The 26,480-nt window shown below is 34.0% G+C and overlaps 1 protein-coding gene across 7 annotated transcripts in view; it reads left to right on the top strand.

Moving 5' to 3' along the window:
- The window catches only part of OXR1 (oxidation resistance 1), a 226,609-nt gene that overhangs the window by 159,074 nt on the left and 41,055 nt on the right, over window positions 1-26,480 (top strand). For 6 of the 7 annotated variants that reach the window (XM_039220132.1, XM_039220126.1, XM_039220128.1 and 3 more), the window contains exons 2-7: window positions 5,776-5,858; window positions 8,121-8,228; window positions 9,130-9,243; window positions 15,894-16,046; window positions 21,121-21,305; window positions 24,249-25,003. In XM_039220132.1, coding sequence (XP_039076063.1) covers window positions 5,776-5,858; window positions 8,121-8,228; window positions 9,130-9,243; window positions 15,894-16,046; window positions 21,121-21,305; window positions 24,249-25,003 — 1,398 coding nt within the window. Of the gene's footprint in view, window positions 1-256; window positions 266-5,775; window positions 5,859-8,120; window positions 8,229-9,129; window positions 9,244-15,893; window positions 16,047-21,120; window positions 21,306-24,248; window positions 25,004-26,480 lie in introns of those variants that run through there. The other variant, XM_039220130.1, reaches the window with a different exon arrangement.

Raw genomic sequence — 26,480 nt, 5'->3', positions numbered from 1 at the left:
TCCTCAAAAGCTCTATTAACAGTGCTTCTCAAATTTATTGTACATTCAAATCAGTTGTGAATCAGTAGTTCTGGAATGACACCTGAGATTCCAAAGTCACTGTAAGCTCCTAGGTGATGCCAATGCTGTTGGTCTTTGAAACACAACTTTAAGTAGCAAGGCTCTATTATTGCACTTTGTATATTGGAGCTTTTCGCTTAGAAGTGGATCACTGAAAAAATCCTTGGCTAGATAAAGAAAAGTACGAAAAGGGAACAACTAATGGGTAGGAAACCAATAAGAATATGAGATATTACCAAATAAAGGGAAAGATAAACACTGGGAAGGAGTTAGTTTGTGAATGCTTCACAAAGATAAGATAAAATAAAATAAAATTGAACAAGTCCATCAAATTTGCCATGGAGTTCAGCTTTGCCAAGGCAGGTTTAGCGAACTGGGAAGAGAGAAGCCATTGTAGTGCATTGTGGAATCAGTAGGTGGGGATGGAGTAAAGATAGTGAAAGTAGACTCTTGTTTTCAAACTTTCAATGATGAAAAGAAGCAGAAAGAGTGAAAACTAGAGGAGGATGTTCACAAAGTTGAAGAAAACTTGAGGGATTTTTAAATTTGTTTTTGTTTTGATTATGGATGAGGAGTCATCAGAAGTAAGGTTTGCTTGTTTTTTTTCCCCTATATTACCTCACTGTCATGGAATCATTAGAAAAGCTGTAATAAGCAAATCTCGTGTATTTTAGGAGATGATTTTAAAATCTTAATATCTGTATTATTGTGTTTGAAAATACTGACTCCCAGCTCAATATTTTTAAATTATCACACTTTTTATCAGTAGCTACTACCAAAATTATAGTATTCTATTATAACAGGAATCTTTTAGTATTTTAAAACTGGATGCTGCTTTCGTTGTTGGTTTTCAGGTTTCTTCCTCCAGTCTGCCTTTCCCATCCTGTTACCAAAATGATCTTTAAAGTTCTAATGCTGCTTTGTCAATTCTCTGCTTAAAAATCTTTTAGGTCTTCTGAACCTGGTATTAGCAAGCTGGGTATTTCAGACTAACCTGCTGAGAAAAATTTGAAAAGCACAGCCAAAACAAAATAAATTTTATTGAGGGTATCCGAAAGCAAACTGATACTGACTAGATTAGGACCTGAGTGGACAGAGACCAAGGAGAAGCAGCTCCAATTTGGGATTGCTTTTTCCCTGGGGAATGTGTTGATTCTAGAAATAGCAATGGGAAGATTAAAGGGTGTTTAACAACATACAGGTATAAGGGAACAGGGATAAAATACAAGACCCTAAAACATTGTACCTTAGGGTACAGAAAAACTGAAGTCGGTGGATTGTCGTAGGATACTGGCTTAATTTCAGATCATTATTCCTATATCTTTAGTAACGAGATCTGGCGTTGCTAGTGTCCTCAGTTGTTTGACAGAAGCAGACAGTATTTTCTGGAGAAGTACAGCTTTTTGTGTGTCAAATTCTGTCAGTAGGCAATTTTGCAAAAAGAATGCAGCACAAAGAATATAATTAGGCACATGACAAGATCTCAGAAACAACAGTGAATAGAAGCAGACCTACAAGAACTCTGGATATTGTAGTTATAACTTCAGATAGCTGTGTTGAAAAAATAAAATAGCTGTGTTGAGAATTATGAGCTAATTGAGGATTTTGAAGAAAGATACAAGCTATAAAAAAGAAAAATAGACATTCTAGAACTGAAAAATGTCATAGGGTGGCAAAATAACATTCTCTAAATAGCAAAAGAAGAAATTAGAAGGTATAACATTTTGGATCAGATTATTAAAACAAAATATCGAATTTTGTAGGATTCAGCTTAGAAGAATGTTTATTGCTCTAGATTACATGTATGTGTCTGCTTCTGGTAAAGATGGAGTAAAATCTAAGTCCCTTGCTCTTTACATCAAGGTAATTGTATCTGGGGAAAGTTTTACATATTCATTTACCTATCAGAATTTTCCTGAACACCTACTGTATGCCAGACATAATATAAGGTGCTGGGTATATAGAAAGGTTTCTCAATCTCAACAGTACTGAAATTCTGGGAAGATCATTCTTTGTTGTAGGGGAAATGTGGTATATGTTGTTTAGCACACCATGTTTAGCATTGGCCTGTACCCACTAGATGCCAGTAACATTTTCCCAGTTGCAATAACCAATAATGTGTCTCTATTTCTTCATTGTAGAATGATACCTACTTTATAGGGTTGAAGAATCAGATAAGGTGATAAATATGAAGTACTTATAACAGTGGCTGGCATATAATAGCACTTGATAAATATTATTTTGTTTGTTAAGTCATAAATATGTACATATTTCTTTTTAAAAATTTTTTAATGTTTATTTTTGAGAGAGAATGACAGAGTGGGAGTTGGGGGGAAGACAGAGAGAGAGACACAAGAATCCAAAGCAGGCTCCAGGCTCTGAGCTGTCAGCACAGAGCCTGATGTGGGGCTCAAACTCATGAGTCATGAGAAAATGACCTGAGCCGAAGTGAGATGCTTAACTGACTGAGCCACCAAGGTGCCCCTATTTATATATTTCTTTATTTTTTTAATGTTTTATTTATTTCTGAGAGAGAGAGAGAGACAGACAGACAACGTGAGCAGAGGAGGGTCAGAGAGAGAGGGAGACACACAATCTGAAACCGGCTCCAGGCCCTGAGCTAGCTGTCAGCACAGAGCCCAATGCCGGGCTCGAACCCATGAACCGTAAATCATGACCTGAGCCAAAGTCGGACGTTTAACCAGCTGAGCCGTCCAGATGCCCCTATATTTCTAAAGTGTAATAACTTCTGTGAGGAAGAAGAGTAGGACCTCTCCTATCCATATTGCCTCTCTGGGTTCTTTTATGCTGGCAACTGTCTTTAAAAATGTATTATGAATTTACCTAATAAGAGACTGGGGTAGGTAGCAACTATGATAATTTACAAGTCTCAATTCTGATTATGTGACTGTGTTTTCATATTGTTAGACGAGAATGATCACTTTGTTTCATTGTGCTCTGGTACTTATATTTATGACTAAATGTTTTAATATTTATTAAAATTTAGAACTGTTTATAATAAGATTATTAAAAATAATATATAATTTTAAATTATTAAAGTGGGTACTTTAAATTTGTTTTAAAGTTTAAGCTGTAGAAAGCTGGTACATTGGTTTTCTTGTTCTAAACTGCTCTCCATGGTGAACTCTTGAAAATGAGAGCAATTGTAAACTTCATTGTGATTAAATGTTTAATGAACTCTTGGGATATTATGAAACCCAAATTGAAAAACTTCTATTAGGCAAAGTAAATGTAGACTAATGGTTATTCCTAAAATCAATTAAGGGTGAATATATATTATTAGTTAAAAATAGTCTGTAATTGTACTTCGCATTGCTTAAGAAGTTTAAATGGCAAAATGAGGATAGTGTTTTTGGCTCCCTCTACTGTTTATTAAAAGATCAGAAATTACTATTTAAAACTTTTATAGTAGTTTTATATTTCAGATAGCTTAATATTTTATTATAAGAAAATCAAATTTAAATATATGTTATTCAATGGAGAAAATATAGAATAGAAAAAGCAAAAATAGTACCCTTTTCCATAAGCATTATATCATTTTGCATTTTTTAAAAAACTGAATGTTTCATTTATTTTGAGAGAGAAAGTGAGCACCAGCAGGATAGGAGCAGAGAGAAAGAGAGAGAATCCCAAGCAGGCTCCACACCGTCAGTACAGAGCCCATGTGGGCTCTTACGACCATGAGACTATGACCTAAGCTGAAACCAAGAGTCAGACGTTTAACCAAATGACCCAGCCACGCGCCCCTCATTTTACATTCCTGCCATAAATACAGAAGAATGCTACTTTTTCTACAGTTTAATATGTAGTCAGGCTTCTGAATTTTTACCAGTCTGATAGGTGAGAAATTGTATTTCAGTGTAGTTTAAATTTGCAGTTCTCTAGTTATGAGTTAGATTGAAAATTTTATAGTTTAAAAGCCATTTTTACACACTTTTGTGAATTGTCTAATCATTTGCCTATTTTTCTGAGTTTTTGTCTCCCCCCCCCCTCAGATTTTAAGAGTTCTGTAAATATTTAGGAAATTAAAATAGGGGATATATATTAGATATTATATTTAGATATTCTAAATATTCTAAATATATTCTAAATATAATATCTAATATATATTATTCATTACCTCCTAGGGCTGTAATATATGAGCCATAATTCTTTGTTCTTCTTTATGGAAAATTAATGACTGTTTATGAGAATTGGGGTAGTTCAAGGTACAGAACATCAGTTCATTCACACAGGTGGTTTGCAATGTCAGGCCCTTTGTTAAGCACTGAAGAGGCATTGTGGAACAAAGCAAGCTCAGTATTTTGTAGGTTACCCGTTTAGTAGAAAGGATTAAAAAGAGATCAAAACTTAAAACCTTGCTAGGTGCTACGAAGGAGACCTACATATGCTATGGGATTAATAAAAGAGGCTTGGGTTAGCCTATGTGATCAGGAAGGTTTTGGGAGAGTTTTTTCACGCATTGTGGAGCTGAGCTTTTTGGGATTCAGACTTATTGTTTTTATTATTAATGCTTTATTAGAACCATTCACCAAACTGAGCTACTTAGGTACCTATAAACAAGCTAGTATGGTCAGAATTCATCTAAGATTAGATAGAAAACAAATGAAATAGATACTTTTTAGATTGTTTGGGTTTGGGTAGAACTAATTTTCCTGTCATTTTAATCTTGTAGAATATCGACGGTGAATATAATATTTTGCTGTTCACTGTCTTTTTCAGTTTTGAGTTTTTTGTTCTTTAGAGAGTGATTTTAATCATTTAAAGAGTGATATTTTATCATTTCAATGTAATAGTTGTTGCATGAACTATAGATGAAAAGGTTAGCACTAATGCAGAATTTAAACTGAAACAGATACCATAACCTTGGTAATAATGACATGTTCAAGGGAACTATCTTGATTATCAAGTGAAATACTTAGTGCTTTATCTGAAATGAAATGCATAAAAGTGTGTTTATATATGAAAGCATATCTTAATTTATAGTATGTAGACAAGGAATTTAGTAATTTAATTCGATAGAGAAGACTCCATCTTTAAGTATGGTTGTAGAAGTAGAACTATTTTCTCCTGTGAGAACTAACGTTACCTTTTTCAGACTTGGTTTGGTTAGTAATAATAATGTATCCTCAAATATAGTTTATTGTAATCAAGTTAAATGGGTTGAAAGAAATCCATAATTTAGTTGTTAATAAAATTTGATAATCCTTTCTGCCAACTGTTGCTTATGTTTTGAATTGACTTCCAGTTATTTTTTTTTTTTAATGTTCTATTTATTTCTGAGGGAGAGACAGCATGAGTAGGGGAGGGTCAGAGAGAGAGGTAGACACAGAATCCAAAACAGGCTCCAGGCTTTGAGCTAGCTGTCAGCACAGAGCCCGAGGCGGGGCTCGAACCCACCAACCGTGAGATCATGAACTGAGCCGAAGTCAGACGCTTAACCAACTGAGCCACCCAGGCACCCCGGACTTCCATTTATTATAGTGTCTCATACTGGTCAGCTCCTAAAGCAAGCAAGGAGGAAGTACACTTCCTTTTTTGACAATTGGTTGCATTTTAGAGCAGAGAATCCCAGGGAGCACGCTGTAGTAGTAGTCTAGTAGATAACTGCCCATTGAGCTCTAGTTAGCAGTCCTTCACATCACTCTGAGAGGAAAATGAATTTAATAGGAATTTTACCTCATTTGATTTCAGACACTGGCCAAAAGAAGACCTTAGACAAGAAAGATGGGAGACGAATGTCTTTTCAGAAACCTAAAGGAACTATTGAGTATACTGTAAGTTACTTGCTTTTAAAAAAGCTGATTTGTCTTTGCAAGAACGTTACTTAAGACATTCTTTGTTTATATTGTAATAAATAAGATAAAGGTTGTTAATTGCCTTATTTCAAAAATTCTGTTTCAATAACTGCTATTAATAATAATACTTAAGATCTTAATTGTATTTTAGGGTGTTCTTTTTTCCTTAAAGAGAAATTTTATTAAGTGTGATACAAAGACATTTATTCCAGCAAATTTAATTTAATATAGATGGTAATTTATAGGGAGTCAAAGTTCCTGTGTTCTAATAATTTTTATTAGATGAGCCTTTAGAAAAATATTTACTCTTTGAGAAATGTGATCTTCATTATATTCCCAGCAATGCTAATGATAATGAAAAGGGCAGATAGAATAGATAAGTTGATATTTATCTTCCAGAAAAACCTGTCACATGATGATTATTTGCACTGATTTGTAGCTAAGTTTCTTTAGCTTTGAAATGGAACTTGCTTCTGTATTCTTAAAATGACCTTCAAAATCTCCCTGCAGTCAGTTCTTTACATTTCTGGTTACTATGGAAAACCGAAGTGAGACATCAACTTTAGTCTGTGGTGTAATGCTTATTGGATTGTATGTAAATATTGTTTATTTAGATAATGTTAATAATGTTATAAGCCAGTTACTTCAGCTGACCTTCGTTTTGTGTTACTGTTTTTGCTTTTCTAATATGTTATAACTGTATTAAGAACATAGAAATTTTAAACAATTTCTGCATTTGTGTCATCATGAAACCTTCCACACTTGGTTTGAATCTTATTTTCCATGAATTCTTAAAATTGAACAAATTATCAAAAACTTGAGGTATACTTTATTTCTGTATTTTGTGTAATTGATGACTTGAGACTTTAAGTATTTTTAAAAGTTGAGAACCAGATATTTAGGGTAGAATTTTTACCATCAAAAGAATCTCTTCTTAAAGCATATTATAAACTTGAATGTGCTTGTACCTTCTCTGCATGATTGAGAAATTGAGAAAAGTTCAAACAGTAAAATAATAGATTATGTAATTTGCTGTGTCCGTTAGTGTTTATTCAGGCATAAGATTATAGGCATGAGGCATAAGATGTTATCTACACATATAATTGTGTGATTGTGAAGAATTGTAAAAATTCAGTTTGTCTTTAATTTAGCAGTTTACCATTCTTTCCTTGTAATTCAATAAAACTTGTGTTATCTGTAGCAAAATTAAATTTAACTTAAGAACCATTATTTTGTGGGGGGAGGTTAATTAAAACTTGCAATTATATTTTTTTGTAACATTATTAATGACCTTTTGGAAATAATCAAGTATTAACCAGAAAAGTTATAAAACATCCTCTTGCAGGTTTTTGTTTAGATTCTTTCCTCTTGTTTTTTAAGTTGTTTATTCCCTATGCCATATCCTAGAAGAAAGAAATGTATTTCTAAAACTAAGATTTTATTATCTTATATTCTATTCTTATGATAGTTTTATAAAATTTTGATATAGTATCTGTATATAAAGTTTATGACATGATTTTTATATTTAGGAAAATACATATCTCCCTCTGTTTCTCTTAAAATAAAACTTATAATGTACTCTCAAAATTTGTTCTGAAAAATTTATAATCTAGTTTAAGTACATTTCAAACCACCTAAATATAGCACATATATCGTACTATATTTTTTTAATTGGGAAATCACTTTAAGTAGGAATCAAAAGTAGACTGTGAAAATACTATACATTATCATTTTCTTCCTAGTTAACTTAATATTTGTATACCTTTCTATGAAAGAGCCTTTTCCCAGGTCACCATTTTCTAATTATCAAACATAAAGATAATTAGAATAGTATTTTCAGTTTAATACAGGCATACTCTGCTAAAAAAAAATTTGTATGTTTTTAGGTTCCGTATGTTTTAAAAACTATTTAAAGGAATAGTACATCTTTAAAACCTTTGTAAAATAAAAATCATTTGTGTTTTCTAAATTATATTTTATAGTTTGAAATTACTTGAAGTAATAATTCAGGTATGTAATTGTTATATACTATGATAAAGCAAGCACACTGTATCATAATAGGTTGAGACCATCTGTTAACAAAACACAAAATTTCTCAGGTTATCCTATATCTAAAGATGGAAAATACCACTTGTTAATCAAATGTGAGATTGGTCCATAGACATATTAATGATATTAATACCTCATAGTATAGTTTTTGTGTTATGACAGATTCAGTAATTGATTTTTTCTTTTAAACAGGTTGAGTCAAGGGATTCTTTGAATAGTATAGCCCTGAAATTTGATACAACGCCCAACGAACTTGTTCAATTAAATAAGTTATTCTCCCGAGCAGTTGTTACTGGACAGGTATCTTTTTTTAATGCATTGGTGTTTAGAAGTATTGAGTAGTAAGACAGAATTTATCTATTGAAGTATAGTTAAAATATGGAAAATTTAGGCATAATTTTATGCATGTTGTGAACTAACTTTGGTTCTTAGAAAATGTTTTATTTAGGTATGGCTTCACCTCAGACTTTTACATGTTTAGGTAGTGTTGCACTATATTGATGTTTTAACAAGACACAATAAGCTTTAGACTGTTTCAGCTCTTTTTTTTTTTTTTTTTTTATTTCTAGGAGAGAGAGAGAGAGAGAGCGAGCGAGCGAGCGTGAGCAGGGGAGGGTCAGAGAGAGAGGGAGTCACAGACTGAAACAGGCTCCAGGCTCTGAGCTGGCAGTCAGCACAGAGCCCGACGCGGGGCTCGAACCCAAGAACCGCGAGATCATGACCTAAGCGAAAGTCGGACGCTTAACCGACTAAGCCACCCAGGCGCCCCTGTTTCAGCTCTTTTGTTATTATAAACATTTCTGTAGAGAACGCTCTTGTACATCTTTCTCTTTTTTTTTTATATATGCAGGAATTTCTGTAAAGTCCTATAAATAAAATTGATGGGTTAAATGATAAGTGCATTTTACATTTTGCTAGCTATTACCAAATAGTCCTATAAGAGGAACACGCATAGTATATGATAATTATTGTTTCCCTACCCTATCCTTGACCCTATTTATTATCAAAGTTGTCTAACCTGAATTTAAATATCTTTTTTTGCTTTGTTAGAAGTATTGTAGTATATATTCTTTAAATCTAAGGATTCTTATTTTTTCTGCCTATTGGTGAAGGTCATTGTTAATGGTACTTGCTTATAGAACACCATTCAGTTGTTAATATTTCAGTTTGAGCAAATCTTCATGTGAATGTTTTCTTACAGGTTTTATATGTTCCTGATCCTGAATATGTCTCCAGTGTTGAGAGCTCACCATCTTTAAGCCCTATAAGTCCTCTGTCACCAACATCTTCCGAGGCTGAATTTGATAAGGCCACTGTAAGTGTCCCCACGTTTAAAAGATAACTATAAAGAAATCTCACTGTATATGTATATATCATCATTGGTTTTTATCCTACTTTGACTATGGTTAAAACTAAATTTTACCTTTTTATTCTGTTACATAACAGTTGCTTTTGTGGGGTTTTTTGTTATATAACAGTTTTTAAAGGGAGCTTTCTTATTAAACCAAACAGCTTAAATTAACCCACTATTATTGGTGGTGGTCCAAAGATATTCATCAGCTCTCTTCTATAAATGCCATATAATAATTTAAGTAAAGAAGGAGTTTTACCTAACAAACATGACAATGTCATGATAGGAAGTCCGTGCCCAATTAATTTTTATTTCAGTTTTATGTCACTTTTTATAGTACTTAGAACACTTGAGTTTACTTTTGACACACTGTCCTTTAAAAAATAATTTATCAGGGCACCTGAGTGGCTTAGTCAATTAAGCATCTGACTCTTGATTTCTGCTCAGGTCGTGATCTCACAGTTCACGAGATTGACCCCCACATCTGAAGCAGTCTTTGCACTCGCAGAGCCTACTCTGGATTCTCTCTCTCACTCTCTCTCTCCCTGACACATGTGCACTCTCTCAAAAATAAACATTTAAAAAACAGTTTTAAATAATTTGTCATCTTAATACTTAATTCTTCTAAGTATTCTGAGCAGTTAATAGTGGATTGATTTACCTAGGATTTTTAAGGCATGGTCTATATGTTACATTTTACAAATGAATTTTAAAGAACCAAACTGCAAGAGCGCCTGGGTGGCTCAGTCGGTTAAGCGTCCGACTTTGGCTCAGGTTATGATCTCATGGTTCGTGGGTTTGAGCCCCTCGTTGGGCTCTGTGCTGACAGCTAGCTCAGAGCCTGGAGCCTGTTTCGGACTCTGTGTCTCCTTCTCTCTCTGACCCTCCGCTGTTCACACTGTCTCTCTCTCTCAGAAATAAAACATTTAAAAAAAAATAACCAAACTGTATTTAATAATTTTGATTAAAATCTCTCTAAAAGAAGCTATATTTTTGTGCCTTTTTTTGTAAATTAATACTAATCATGATTTCCCATTTGCATGATGGCTTAAAGATTATGTTTATATAGAAGAGGGTATTCCTATATTAAGTGGCTAAATTCCTGTGGGAGATTCTTTGGTGATGCCTTGCCTGCTTTAGGAGACATCCTTTTTTTCTTGTCCCAATTTGCAGTCACAGTTTAAGATACCAAATGACCTAAGAGTGACAAAATACAAATTATTAATGTTAATTTGCCTACAAATTATTAGACATTTTTAATTTCTAAGCTCTATTGTTTAACTAGTTTCATTTCTTCCATGGAATAAAGTACAAGATACATTGATTAGTGTTTTTTGCTTTGCCCAGGGACTTTTAGTGTGTGTGTGTGTGTGTGTGTGTGTGTGTCTGTGTGTGTTTGAGAGAGACAGAGAGAGAGAGAAGGGTCATTTTCAAATATGTATTTGTTGGATATCTTATTTATAAAATATGACAACACTGTACTTTAGAATGCAGTCACATGAAAGGAATGTATTATATTTTTCACTGCTGATGAGAGTGGAAGTCAGGTTCTAATGAGTAGGGGGTATTGCTGGACTAGATGATATAAGAATATGTTTTTGAACATAGCTATGCCATTTTCCCATAAGACTTACAAAGAGCTGTACTCATAAGAAGTGCAGCAACAAAGGAGATGTAGTGTTAGAAGACTTTGCCTTTTATTTTTTATTTTTCAAACCCTAAAACGAAATTGTGAAAACTTGACTATAGCATTGTGCCTGACTAACAGTCTATTTTGTCTTTTTCTGACCCTTATCTTTAACCTGAATCTTCCTACCAACTGACTTTCTTGAAAGGCACAGATCAGAAAGAAGAGAATGCTTAAGCTAAAGGGAGCAACAAGGCCAGGCCTTCTCCTGTGAGAAAATGTTCTCTTCCTCATTTTTGCCGTGCTAGTGAAAGAGAGGGAGAGAATAATAAAAGCCATATGAATGACTTTTAATCTGTAGTGACTCAACTGCTGTCAAAGATGCCCAAAAAGTATGCTCTAATATGACTCGTCATAAGAATAAATTCTTTCTCCCTGTGATGGATCCAGGAAGGAGTTAAGAAACATTGAGTTCTTGAAATTTTCCGTATTGATTATAGGCAATAGTCAGAAATAATTTTTGGAATGGTAATTTCTTAATTTTTTTTCCTAGAAATATATTCATTACTAGACTCCCAAGATAATATTCCTATATAACTTTCCATATATCTCAAGTGTTTATACCCCTGCATTATAATTATTGGATTTTTGTCTCCCATTCTAAGCCCCGTAGAAGCAAGGAACTTATGTTTTATTAGCTATAACTCACATTTGTATTATAGTAATTAAAATATTTATTAGTGTTATTGTCACGTTTTTCCCAGAAATATCAGTTTATATTTCTAATAATCACCCATAGGTTTTCTGAATGTTCAGCTGTTTAGTAGCTTACCAATGAAGCTAAATTGTATTTTCTTGACCGTGTTAGCATAAAGGATCTCAGTGGGTTTTTAAGATAATTTTCCCTTAAAACTATTATCTTTGAGAATTTCCAGGGTCAAACAATTTTTTCACATTTTTTCCTTCATATTGATGAAAAAACCTGGAAACAGGGAAAACTAACAAAAGTGTAAATAATAAATAGCTAAAATTAACCATGTGTCAGGTACGATTCTAAGTGCTTTAAAAGTATTGTCATTTATTCCTAACCTCAACTTGGCCTAGCTGTTGTTGTTGGGTTTTTTTTGTTTTTTTTTTCCTTCTAGACACATTCTACACCCTTTTCTATTCTCCTTTGGGCTTTAGACTATATCATCAGGCTCCCTGCCTTGAGCTTTTCCTGGTTTTGGTCTTTTGGAAACATTGGCAGAAGATAAGACAAAAGGAGCGAGAAGGGGGCATATTTATTCTCCTAGCTCCCTCCATACAAGGTCACTTTAGAGTTGCAACATTCTCCAGCCTCTCATCTCATCAGACAACCCTTTCCACAAGTCCTTTTACAGGGTGTCTGTTTCTTCCTTACCTTTTTAGGCCTACAGGTGATAAGGAAAACTCTGTTGTTTATACACATTGCATAATACTTCTGTAAACAGTTCCATTTTTAAACTCTCTAAATTAACTCAAGTTGATATACCACCAAGTTCTTCTGGTACCTGACCAATAACAGTGTTTATTTTACATACAAGGAAACTGAGGGAGAGATGTTAAGTAATTTGTGTCTAAGATCCTTCAGTTAGCTAGTAACTGAGTTAGGATTCCAACCCAAGTAGTCTGTCCAGAGCTCATATTCTTTATTACCATTTTATAGCTGGAAAATCATGTGTAATATTTATTCATACTGTACAAAAAAGATGACCATAATCAACTTTTTTTTCGGTTCACTTGATCTAGCAATGCTTTGCTTTTGCACATTTGAATCCTTGGGTCAGTGATTGAGGCTCAGTAGATAGATGTTTATACTCTATATTTTTAAGGACCTTTGTATCCCTAGTGGCTAAAACAGAATTGCACAAAGAAACTTCAGAAAGCCCTCATGAGCTTGAAATCACTGAATTAAGAATCAGGATCTACACATACCAGTCAAAACTAGCTACATAGAGATACTGATCATTTGGGTAATGTACATGTATGTAAGTTACAATTAGATCTAATTACAATTCCTCTGAACTTTTTTTTTTAAAGAAATGTCCTTTCATATGCTATACTTTGAGCATTTAGTAAACTAATCTCATGTATTCTTTTTAATAGGATTACATTGACAAATCGGGATTGCTTATAGATACTGAGCTGTAGAATTTAGACTTTGAGGGAACCTAAGAGATCATAACGAGGTATATCATCATACAAGTAAAGTATTTTACAGTGTTTCTTGCTTAGTCTTTGTGAGTGATATGGTTACATAGTAGGTAATGTTGTCAACTGGATTTGGCAGCTACTGAACCATAAATTTGTTGATAGCTTTGTGCCATCTTGCAGGGGGCCTTCCAGGGGCTTTTTGGAATGGAATTGGCTTTTTTCCCCTTGTGCACATGTATCAGTTGATTAGGAGAATATCTGAAAGGGAAGGTGTATAGTATTGCTGTTAAGCTTACTAGTTGATGTATTGACATGGGTTTACATAGTAGCTTCATCTTACTTATTGGGCAAGTTATTGAACTTGGCCAACCATAAGTTTCCTTTAAAATTAAGGTAATAGTATATGCCTTAATTTATATAATATATAATTTATATAGTATGAATGATTTAAAAATGTAAAGGTTAATATAGCACACTTAAATGTAACAAATAATCATATATACCCATTAATATTATTGTTACCTAATATCCCTTTTTCAGTGAGTGTAAAATTATTTGTATCATAAAATGAAAAGATAGAGAACTTTGTTAATAGGTATTAATGATTGAATAGTGTTCTCCAGCTGTTAAAATCTAATTCCATTTTAGTTTTTTAAAAATGTAATCATAGCATATTAAATACAGTTATTTTGCAGTATTCTGTACTGATCTTCCTTCAAGAGTATGCCAGGTACCTGCCCAAATGGTAGAGATTCACCCCCATATTAGGAGAGTGATACGAAATTTAAAAAGGAAGTCTAAAATTTTGCCCTCACATAGACTTAAGCAGTTAGATCTATTTATTGAAGCAGAAAAAGTTCTGTTAAAATTTGAGAGTGCTTTTCCTGCTAGGAATTTACCCAAGGGATACAGAAATGCTGAGGCATAGGAGCACATGTACCCCAATGTTCATAGCAGCACTCTCCACAATAGCTAAAACATGGAAAGAGCCTAAGTGTCCATCAACAGATGAATGGATCAAGAAGATGTGGTTTATCTATACCATGAAATACTACATGGCAATGAGAAAGAATGAAATCTGGCCGTGTGTAGCAACACGGATGGACCTTGAGGGTGTTATGCTGAGCGAAATAAGTCAGGCAGAGAAGGACAAATATGTTTGCATGTATAGGAGGATTAGGAGGAACTTGACGGAGGAACAAAGGGGAGAAGAAGGGCGGAAATGGTGGGGGAAAGGGAGAGAGGCAAACCATGAGAGACTCTTGAATGCTGACAAAAACTGAGGACTGTTGGGTGGGGGGGGGGGGGGATGGGCATGGAGGAGGACACTTGTGGAGATGAGCACTGAGTGTTATGTGGAAACTAATTTGACAATAAACTATTTGTAAAATAAATAAATAAAATAAATAAAAAAAATTTGAGAGTGCTTTTCAGGTATTTCAGAGGCTTGAGATTGAAGAAGAGGATGTTATTTCAAAAGGCCATGTATTGGGTATTAGTTACAAAATGCCAGATTTTAGCCCAAAGTTCTGACGAATCTTGCTACTATGAAAACTATTCTACAAGATACTGTGCATTAACTCAAGAAGTGTAAAATGCCTCTGGAGGTATTTAAAACAAAGAATAAAGGACATTTTTCCAGCCTTTTTACATTGTACAGAATGTTGAACTTTGGGAAGAACCATGAGTTCTAAAGGGTCTCTAGACTTGGATATAAGCAATTTTAACTGAAATATACTATTAAGTTAAGAATATAGACAGCAAGCTATAGAGTAGCACCATGCATATCTGTTACTTTGTCCCCGATACAACTATGGATATTTTCAAATCACTTTAGAGTCAGGGATAACAAAAATACTGTTTACAGCTATCTAGTTCAAAATTGTAAGTATCAGAGTCCACAGTAAGTTTTATTATTTCTTGTTTAATAAGGAATCATTTATGTATCAATCATGTATACATAACTATTATAAGTAAAAGTGTGTATATATATATATTTATGTATATATATGTCCAGTTTTTAAAAATGTATTGGTAATGGTCCATGGCACTATAAGAGCTAAGAATATGTGAGCTCACTAATACTTTGTAGCATGACATTGATAAATTTTTGTAAGCAATTTTATTTTATTTTTAAAAAAAATTTTTTGATGTTTATTATTATTGAGACAGGAAGAAACAGAGCATGAATAGGGGAGGGGCAGAGAGAGAGGGAGACACAGAATCCAAAGCAGGCTCCAGACTACAAGCTGTCAGCACAGAGCCCAATGAGGGGCTTGAACCCACAAACCATGAGATCATGACCTGAGCTGAAGTCAGATGCCTAACCGACTGAGCCACCCAAAGGTGGCTCTTTGTAAGCGATTTTAAAAGGCTCTTCCAGTGAATGGTTTTGGCTGAATTCCTAAGTATCACATACAAGCACTCCCATCTTTTCCCTGCTGCCAACACCTGAGGGATGTTTTAAATGGTCTTCTCAGGAGCAACTAAATGTGTGTGTGTGTGTGTGTGTGTGTGTGCGCGCGCGCACGTGGCGCACACACACACTTACAGTGTCAAGGTACAAGAGACGTAATTTACAACATTTTCCAGATGATTCATAAATACATATCCCATTAAGAAATCATTGAAAATGTAAGTTTAAGCTGTGAGAAGTCTTTACTGAATGTGAAAACAGTGACATTCTTTGAGCTGACCTCCAAAATGTGATGAGAATTGGGGAAAGCTATTCATTTGGGTTTAATAATGTGCAATTTGTATTTAGTTCTCTGAAGTGCCTTGATTTATTTATTTGTTTGTTTGTTTGTTAAAGAATCCAGATGTGGTCCACCCAAAAGAAGCAACTCCCTTACCTACTTTCACTGGTATTCGACCTGCACGAGTTGTATCTTCAACTTCTGAGGAGGAAGAAGCATTTACTGAGAAATTCCTTAAAATTAATTGCAGATATATTACCAGTGGCAAGGTAATAAGTAATACTTCAGAAAAAAATTTTAATTGTGCTTCATTACTGAAATATTTGATATTTACATTTTAAGTTATTGACATCAACTGCTTGAATATTTTAAAAATACTGGTGGAAATACTTTGTATGGACTTTGCATATAACTAACTTAGAATCTGGTGGTCTTCTGCCGTTGTTAAAGGCAATGTGATATAAATTTACTACAATAAAGAACTCCCAATTTGCTATTGATAGAATATTTCAAGTATCTGATCCAAAATGACCACTCCTGGCACTGTTTGGAGTGATAACTTGCAAACTTGGTATAACACACAAAAAGAAGATAACTACTGGTTTATTCAGTATTTACTGTATGCCAGAAACTATATGAGATGTTTTAGTTATTTCATCAATTCAAAATAATCCTATGAAATAGGTGGTTCTATTCATTCTTCACAGGAAAAAACAAAATAAATCTAGGGTCTCTGTCGTGGCCAGAATTCAAACCCAGTGTGAATGTATGTTTCATCTGCCACACCTTGCTGCTTTTGATGCAGAGAACTTCCAGTGTGCAGGAGGAGTATAGTAAAATAATAGAATTGGAGAAGAAACTCCAGATATGGCTCAGAAAGTAACTATAGTATGTTAACAACTTCAGAAGTCACACATGGTTTACTTTTTCTCTCAGAATTTTAAAGATGTTTCTTTCAGACCTCCCATGTTTTCTGACTTACACTATTTCTGAAGAGAAGTCTAATACAAATTTCATATTTGGTGTTGTATACAACATAGATATTTTTCTTTGGTTGCATTTAAGATGGTCTCTTCATCTCTGATTTTGAGCAATTGGTTTATGGTGTCCTTTGGCATGTTTTTCTATTTGTTTTGTGTAGGATTCATTCAGCTTCTTGAATCCGTGCATTTATAGTTTTCATCAGATTTGAAAAATTTGCAGTCATATTTCTGTTTTTTTCCTCCATCTTCTCCTCTTTGGGAATTTCACTTATGCATATTTTAGGCTTTTTGCTGTTGTGTCCCATAGCTCACTGGTACTCTGTTCATTTTTCTTTTTCTCTATTTTTGGACAGTTTCAATTGCTGTCACTAAGTTCACTTAATGTTTCTTTTGCCATGTCTAGTTTGCTTTTAATTCTGTTGACCATATTTTTCATCTCTGTAAGTTCAAACTGGCTCTCTTTTGTCTTCGTTCTCCATAACTGCCATGCATAATCTATCTTCTTTATTCTTAAATATATGGACTGTGGTTATAATAGTTATTTTAATGTCTTGCTATGAATTATTTTCTCTCTGGGTTTGTTTCTGTTAGTTGACTTTTCTCATTGTGATGAGTCACTTTTTTATTTTTCTTTACATGCCTAGTAATTTTTAACTGGATATTAGATACACATTTTATCTTCTTGGGTGCTAGATATTTTTGTATTTCTCTACCTGTTTTTGTGCTATTTTCTGTGACACGGTTGTTTTTTGGAAGCAGCTTGATCATATCATGGCTTATTTTTAAATTTTGTTAGGCAAAACCAAAGCAACTATAGCTAGTTTTCTCTTTACTGAGACAATTCCCTTTTGAGTTTTCTGGGACACTGTAGATTACAAGGTTTTTTACTGTGGTTATTAAGAACACAAACTGTGCCTTTCTCTTTTGACTCTGTGCATTGTTTCATCTGCTGCTTCTGAGTGCTGCTGCTTTTCTCATCCTGGGAGAGTTGCCGTGCACACAGGTAGCATTCAGTGCTCAGCCAGAAACTTGAAAGAAGACCTTCTGTGGATCTTCAAAGCATTGTCAATGGGGAGAGCTCATCTCTCCTTTCTGTTCTCTGCCTCTGGTCTGGAAACTCTCCAGTCAATATGCTGGGACATTCTTACTTGTTTTCCCTTATTCACATGGCACTGCCCAGGGTTTCAGTAGCTGAACCTTGTCCTTTCATGTTGTATGTGTGTGTGCATTCATGTGTGTGTGTGGTTTTAGTAGTTTTAGGCAAAATTAGTTCTTGACTAGAAGCAGAATTTCAGTTGTAAATATTTGAATAAAATTTTTATTCAAGTATCAAAGCAGAGATAAAGTCGTCGTCAGGGTTTGGAACAACCTGCAGCCTGGTATTCTTGGAACCCAGTCATTTGCTAGAGGCTGGTTCTTCTTATAGGTTTATTGTAGTAAAGGTTATTTTTGTAAAAATTATGGAAATTTATCAACAATAATTATAATAGTTAAGTTAGAGTAGACTTAAGACTGAAAAAAAGATCAGTACAAGCTTTTCTCTCTGCTGTGATGGTTTCCCAAATCACATTTTTTATTATCTTCTAGTATATACAGAAATATTATAGTATAAGTGGTACCTTTCTTTCTACAGACAGACTTTATTTTCCTGTAGACATAATTTCTCCATGGAAGATTAGTCCAGTAATTTCACATGAGGAATTGACAGTTACTAAGACTAAAGAGAAATCTATGCTTCAAGTTTCTTTCCATTTTTTTTTAATGTTTTATTCATTTCTGAGACAGAGAGAGACAGCATGAGCAGGGGAGGGTCAGAGAGAGAGGGAGACACAGAATCTGAAGCAGGCTCCAGGCTCTGAGCTAGCTGTCAGCACAGAGCCCGACACGGGGCTTGAACCCACGAACTGTGAGATCATGACCTGAGCCGAAGTCAGACGCCTAACTGACTGAGCCACCCAGTCGCCCCTATGCTTAAAGTTTCTGAAGGTCATGTGGATTAAGAAAATATTATAATTGGAAACCTATTATGTAGTATCTTCTTGCTCCCGATAATGTGTTCAGATTTATGAAACAGTATTAAAAAGAATGAAGTAGGAATGCTTTAGTGTGAATTTATGATTTCACACCTGGTCTTGGGCTAGATGAATTTCAGTATAATTTCAAACTTGGTCTTGGGTTAGATGAATTTGAGCAGTTACTTTCTCAAAAGGGTTTTGTGAAGTAGTGTTTCTCATGGCCAACTCTTGATCTGGGGGCAGTAACATCTGACACAGTACCTCAGAGAGTCCCACCTAGAGTCAGAGGAAAAGAAGCTTGAAGAATATGTTAGCACATCCTTCAATAGCAGCAAATAAGGGTGAATTCCTGGGAATTAGCATTATCATATTGATGAGTCTAGTGTTAAGAGGCAGGGCGTTAGGCCTCTTCTAATCCAAGAAGTAGAAGCGCAATTTTTGAGAGGCTTTACACATGATTTCTGTAGTTATACCACTAAGAGTAGCAGTGTTATAGTATTAACAGTTATACTGAATTAAAGCATTGTCATTAATACTGGGCCTTTTCTATCATACGTACCTAGTAATCATTGTCTCTGCCAAAAAAAAGTAAAAGATAGTATGTAATGTTATGTCAGTGAACCTAATATTATACCATTATTTAAAACTAATGCTTATTTCAAATTTATGAAATCAAGGATGACCTGATCTTTTTCAGAGAACTTGGTGTTTGCTTTCCTTAATTCTTACCAATTACTTGATTTTATTTCTCAAATAACTTAAGTTTATAGAGGGGGTGAGATAGAATAAGGAAGATAGAAGATCAGAAATCTTTTAAGATTTTTACATTGTATACACTCTACTCTTGATTATCTATTTCTTAGATGGTCTGTGGCAGTGTAACTGTCCCTACAGCATACTTTACCATTACTCTTTGACTTCTGTGGCCATATGATTCAGGAGTGATCCAGGAATATAGACTGATCTATATGAATCTATTTAAAATACCAATCAATACGTGATCAGGCCATGGTTTATATGAAGTTATGCCCTACCTTGGTGGTCCCTTGTCTGAACTAAAATAAATGTTATTTACAGTTTTAGATTGATCCCTTTTTTCCCACCAAAATATATACAAACACGTATGCTTCTCTCTAGTATTACATGCAGTTACTACAGATGATAACCATGTTTTATTATCTTGAATATCTGCAATAGCATTTTTCCACTTGTAATTGGGTGATCAGTTTAGGTAGAGTTTTCTGTTTCTACTCTTTTACTTGATCATTTTTAATGGTAGTGTCCTTCATAACTTAAGTTTTATGTTTTTAAAGTTAAGCCAGGTAAATTCATAGAGCTGCAAATGGACTTTGAAAGTTGATGTGATGCCAAATCAAGCAGGATTTGTGTTTTTCTTCTTAATGGCTTCAGAAAAAAAAGATAGGACAACTTTGAAGTAACTACTTAGTTTATTTTTAAAATTCTGTCTGGATTTACACTTTTATACTTAAGGAATATGGTGGAATAGGAGTTTAAAATGGGATTAAGAACTATTTAGCACATTTGGAGTGACTGTAGTTTATATTTGAACGTAGAAGGATTTTAGTAAAAAGCACATACTGCCTGGATTTTTAATCTTGGTTCTATGACTTATCAGTTAGCCATGTTATTTATTACTTAAGATAAGTTATGTAGCCTCTCAACAACCTTAATTTTCCCATCTGTATAATCATCTCATAGCAATGATTGTGAACATTAAATGGAAATGATGTATATAAAGCATGATACATATAAAGCTTTCAGTAAGTATTAGTTAATATTAGTGGGATTGACTTCCTATAGATCTTAATTTGCTCATTTTTAAATTGAGAGGTTGGACTCTTTGTATTTATATTGCTATTTATTAAATGTATTTAAACTTTCATAGTTTTCCATGATTAAATTAAAATGACTACCATGCCTATTCCTACAGATGAAGAAACTGAGGCCCAGAAACTTCGCATGCCCAAAGTCAAATAACTAGGCAGTAACAGAGCCAAATGAAACAGGTTTTTTAAAAGAATATTTTAAAGAGATTAGGCTATTTCTCTCTGATACTGGACTGGATTATCAATGCATAATTTCTTAAACCTTTATTGTGTATATGAAACTATATGGTACCGCTAGTGAGGGAACAACACAGGAAGCACAATGCAAAGTAGTGTAAAACATATAAAATGTTTTCATGAGAGAATGTCATAGTGTTGAATGTACTACTTTTATATATAACAGATGACCTAACATCAGAAGAAAATTAGTAAAAATAGCTAGAATACTTTGTGAAAATTTAAACTTTGAAGATTAAATGTTATTTTTTTTCATCTTAGGGCACAGTCAGTGGTGTGCTGCTAGTTACACCAAATAATATAATGTTTGATCCACATAAAACTGACCCTTTGGTTCAAGAGAATGGCTGTGAGGAATATGGCATCATGTGTCCAATGGAAGAGGTGATGTCAGCTGCAATGTACAAAGAAATTTTGGACAGCAAAATAAAGGAATCTTTACCCATGTAAGATTGGTATTTATACTCTTGCAATTTTATTACATGTAGATAGTTGTCCCTGGTCTAATACTCTTAAGTGTTTTTTTTATTTTTATTATAACTGCTTTTATTTCTTTCAGTAATGAAAAAATATATGTAGTATCAAAACGATTATTCTTAACACACATTAACCAATTAGGAATTGTTTTAGGTTTTGTTTTTGTTTTTATTTCTGGGAGAGACAGTGTGAACAGGGGAGAGTCAGAGAGGGGAAGACACAGAATCTGAAACAGGCTCCAGGCTCTGAGCTGGCTGTCAGCACAGAACTCGACGTGGGGCTCAAACCCACGAAATGGGTGATCATGACCTGAGCCAAAGTCAGACGCTTAACCAACTGAGCCACCCAGGTGCCCTGAGTTTTAGGTTTATATTTGTATATTTTGTCAGAGAACTGGATATTTAAAAGTAATCTGTAAACCTTGTTTAATTTAATGTTTACCAGGTTTTTTCTTTTATAAAGACACAGAATTTCAAATTATTTCCATGACTCATTTATGGTAATACAAGTAAACAGTGCAGCTTTCAGATTTTTCTTACAAGAGCCTGAAGAGGGATATGGGGGAGATCACATGAGCATCATTCTCCCTCAGTTAACCTTGGAATATACTGGTTGAGGGATTTGTAGGATTCAAATAACATATGTATAAGACTGTAACTCAGCACAGCCTTTGAAAGTAATGTGCTTGACCAAAGGAATGACCAGAGAGAAAAAGCAGGAATAAGAAATAAAAGAAGAAGATAGTATACAAAAAAAGAAGTAGTAGAAAGAAGAAAATAGATACGTAAGAGAAAAGAACACCCTTTATTCTTCATGGCTTCACTTTAACTGATCCAAAGATATATATCCCTTTATTAGCCTACAGGAGTGTAGATTGTTGTTCTAAAGTTAACACATGTGGTACAGAACTGCTTAGATAGGAAAAGAGTAAATTATTTTTGTTTCTGAGGCAGAGTACGTGAGTTATTGGGATACCTGTGGTAGAATAAAATCCCTTATTCAGGAAGTCTCCATTATACCTTCCATCCAAGAGATACTATTTTGGCTTGGTAAACTCCTCTGTAGAGGTGCAGATAATTCCTAGAATATCCTCTAACTTAGTTATTTTTGTAGATCATCATCCAGAGTCACTTTCAGCAAGTAAGCATTATGGAAGTGGGTGGAGGGATGAGACAAAGATGAAGGAATAAAGGATTAGATTAAAGAGAAACAAAATTAGATTATGTATGTATGCATATATTGCCAGTCACGGTGATTTTTTATTATGATGCTTTGGGTTCTCTTATGCTGGATGACCTGCAAGTATTCCACCAAGATGATGTAGAGCTCCTCTTTTTGTAGGTCACTGTTTTGTAATTGAGAATGTCACCTGGAAAGACCATACATTTGACCCAAACATTTTAAAAATTCCTCCAAAAAGTTTTCAATTTTGCCTTATGAATTAATTGAAAAATAATATTGGCAGTAAATCAGATAAATAAAGCAAGTAGTTTTGTAGAGTAATGTCTTGTGTAGCAAAACTGACTTTTAAGATTTGATTGATTTTCTTCGGTCTTCTGCTTGGAAAGTTGATTTCAAAGGTACTGTTCTGGAACTGTATTAAGCAGTAGCAGCATCGTTGACAGAAATAATATTTAGTCTTTTAGCATTTTAACTCTGATGGTTTTACAGCCTTTATTCCAACATAGATCCTCTTACATTTGTTAACTCTTACTTCTTACCTAAGGATCTTAGTAAAGGTTCATACACAGTTTCTCAAAACTTTTGCATTTTGCCAAGTTCTTGAACCTATATATGCAATTTGAGTGGATCACCAGTAGATGACACTATTACATTTTTAATAGCATGAAACAGGTGTTTGTGTTGCCTAATGGGAATCAGATGCAAGAGAGAGACGGATATGAATGGTAATTCAACTAGCATCTTTTTAAAAAATAAATTTTACCTATTCTGGTTATAAAAATTATGCATACTTATTATGTGAAATTTGAAAAATACCAAAAAGAATAAAAGTATTATCCAGATTCACCATCCAGAGATAGCCAATTATTTTTGTTTTAGCTTACATTCCTGTTGTTTTTTATTCTTCAACAATTATTAGTTCTCCACTAAGATCTCCCTATAATTTTCATTTGTCATGAACTACTTTTAACCATCACTTTAAATTTCTGACTTTTATTTCATGCTTTATATAGATGTTTGTACTACCTCCTTCTAGAACTTAAACTATCTAACTTTGAACATTAGTGTGCATATCTACAAATGCCATTAAACACAGAAGTCTTAGAATTATGAACCATTCAAATATCTAGTATATGAACCTTTAGATGAATAAGTTCTCTCTGAATTAAGAGGGGTTTCTGGTAGCCTGAAGAATTCCAGTAAGTACTGCCTCTGTTCTGTTCCAGTTGGTCTTCAGCTTTGCATTGGAGCCTAATATTTTAGTGCAATCTCTATTTAAATAGATTATAAATATCTACGTAAATAAGCACTGTGTGTTCATGTATGTCCATGTGTGTAATATCAGTGTATTTTTTCTTTATCAAGACATTTAAAATTTTAATCAGGATTTTATCTAAGCTTATTTTCCATATTCCATTGATAAATTTTAGTGTAGAATTATAGCTTCACCCAATAGAATTATGGCTTCACCCAAAACTTACATCTACAACTTTTCAGGTATATTAATTCAATTTGGAAATCTTAGATTGCTGTTTCCCAGATCTTAAGAAATCATTGCAAAAGCCTGACTTAATTATTTGGCCAATCAGTATAAGTCAAATTTTTGATTTTCTATTAAGTGATACCTCCCTTTTAGAGAAACTTTTTTAGTACTAAATGAGTGTTATGTTTGTGGGAAATAAAATACTGCAACTTAAAAAGTAATAACTTTTAATTTTGTTTACTAACAGAGAGATAGATCAGTTATCAGGAAGGGACTTCTGCCATTTAAAGAAAATGACAAGAACTAATACTGATGAAATAGACTCAAGAACCCGTGATGCAGGTAATGATAGTGCCAGCACTGCTCCTAGGAGCACCGAGGAGTCTCTTTCTGAAGATGTGTTCACAGAATCAGAACTCTCTCCTATACGAGAGGAGCTTGTCTCTTCAGATGAGCTTCGACAGGATAAATCATCTGGTGCGTCATCAGAATCTGTGAAAACTGTCAGTCAGAGTGGGGGAGAATGTTTAACAGCCATATCAGAGTCTGCTAATACTCCTGATCACTTAAAATCTGATTCTGGACATTCTACACATGAAGTTGGGACTTCTTTTAAAACAGATTTAAGTAATCTTGAAAAGGCCACTAAGGAAGGAGATCAGGCTAAAGATAATTTTCAAGAAGTATCAGGCCCTAAAGAACAAAGCACAAGTATAGAAGGTAATGCAGACGAGGATTTTCTTAATGAGAATTCACTACGTCAAGAAGAGGGTGAAAAAGAAAGTATGTCTTGTGGGGAAGCAGCAGATTTTAAACAAAAGCAAACTGTCAACAAAGGAAAACAAAGTAAAGAACAAAATCAGGACTCAGAGGCAGAGGTAGAAGAACTACGAAAACTCTGGAAAACCCATACTATGCAACAAACCAAGCAGCAAAGGGAAAATATTCAACAGGTGTCACAAAAAGAAATTAAGCATAAAATAGCAACTGCCGATATAGAAGGTAAGTGTTAAGGAATATATAAAGTTAACTCTTCCTACTGCATATTGTCTTCCTTTTTTCCTCACAGACTAAAGAGCTGCTCTGAAGAAAGATCTAGTGGCCCTTGACTGATATTTCTCTCTAGAGAGAAGTATATGGTCTCTAGGTCCTTGCCTTATCTTTCCTTATCCCATGGTATAATGAGCATCTTTTCCACCATGTGTAGACCCTCCTGACTGTGTTCTGTCTTTAAACGACTTCTTGAAAATGTGCACAAGTTTTGTAGCACCTTTGATTTCTCCATTTCTCTGATTTCGTGATATGTTACCTCATTAAAATGTGTTTTTTCACTGCACATAAAGTAATGTAATTGAAGTTTGTAATTGCCATAGTTCATAATTCTGCCTTTTTAAATAAAAGTGCAATTAGACATACAAATTTATTCCTAAAATTATTCCAGGTATCCAGAAGTTCATCAGTGTCTGATTAAACATTTTCCTTTATAAAGCACCAAGAATAATAAATTAAAACATGGTTTCTCTTTCAGTTTTGGTTTTTAGTAGTTTACTTAATGAAAATTATATCAGTAGACCATGTTTTTTTCCTAATATACTCTTCTTCCATTTAATTTTTTTTAATTTTGTTTTATTTCTGAGAGAGAGGGACAGCATGAACAGGGGAAGGTCACAGAGAGAGGGAGATACAGAATCTGAAACAGGCTTCAGGCTCTGAGCTAGCTGTTAGTACAGAGCTCTGAGCTAGATGTCACAAACCGCGAGATCATGACCTGAGCTGAAGTCGTACGCTTAACCGACTGAGCCACCCAGATGCCCCACTCTTCTTCCATTTAATACATAATGAATTAAATGGGGTGTATTTCAGGTAACTTAGCTAACATTTCTTATATTCTGTTAGAATATTGATCCTAACCCAATTTACATATGAACTTTTGAAAATTACTCAGTAATTTATTGCTAAAATAAAATTTAACATAGTAACAATTTTTAAATGTAAATTTTAGTGGCTTTAAGTACCTTCACGCTGATGTGTAATCATCGCCGCTATCCATTTCAATAACTTTTTCATCTTTCCAAACAGAAACTGTACCCTGTACCCATGAAGTAGTAACTCTTCATTCTTCCTTCCCCTCACCTGGCAACCACCATTCTACTGTGAACTTCTGTCTTTATATGAGGCACCTCATATAAGTGGAATCATAACAATATTCTTTTGTATGTGGCTTATTACCCTTAGCATAATGCCTTTAAGTCTTATCTGTGGTGTAGTGTGTATGAAATTGTCCTTTCTTTTTAAAGCTGAATAATACTCCATTATATAGTTGACCCTTGAACAACATGGGTTGGAACTGTGCAGGTCCCTTATACATGATTTTTTTTTTTAGTACAGTACAGTGCTATAAATGTATTTTTTATTTCTTATGATTTTCTTTTTTTTTTTTTTAATTATTTTGAGAAAGAGAGCGTGCAAGCAGGAGAGG

This window comes from Hyaena hyaena, unplaced genomic scaffold (genome assembly GCF_003009895.1).
Source record: "Hyaena hyaena isolate Hyena2069 unplaced genomic scaffold, ASM300989v1 scaffold_868, whole genome shotgun sequence".
In the NCBI taxonomy this organism is placed as follows: domain Eukaryota; kingdom Metazoa; phylum Chordata; class Mammalia; order Carnivora; family Hyaenidae; genus Hyaena; species Hyaena hyaena.
The sequence above is the reverse complement of the archived record's forward strand: the minus strand, read 5'-3'. Positions and strand labels throughout refer to the sequence as shown.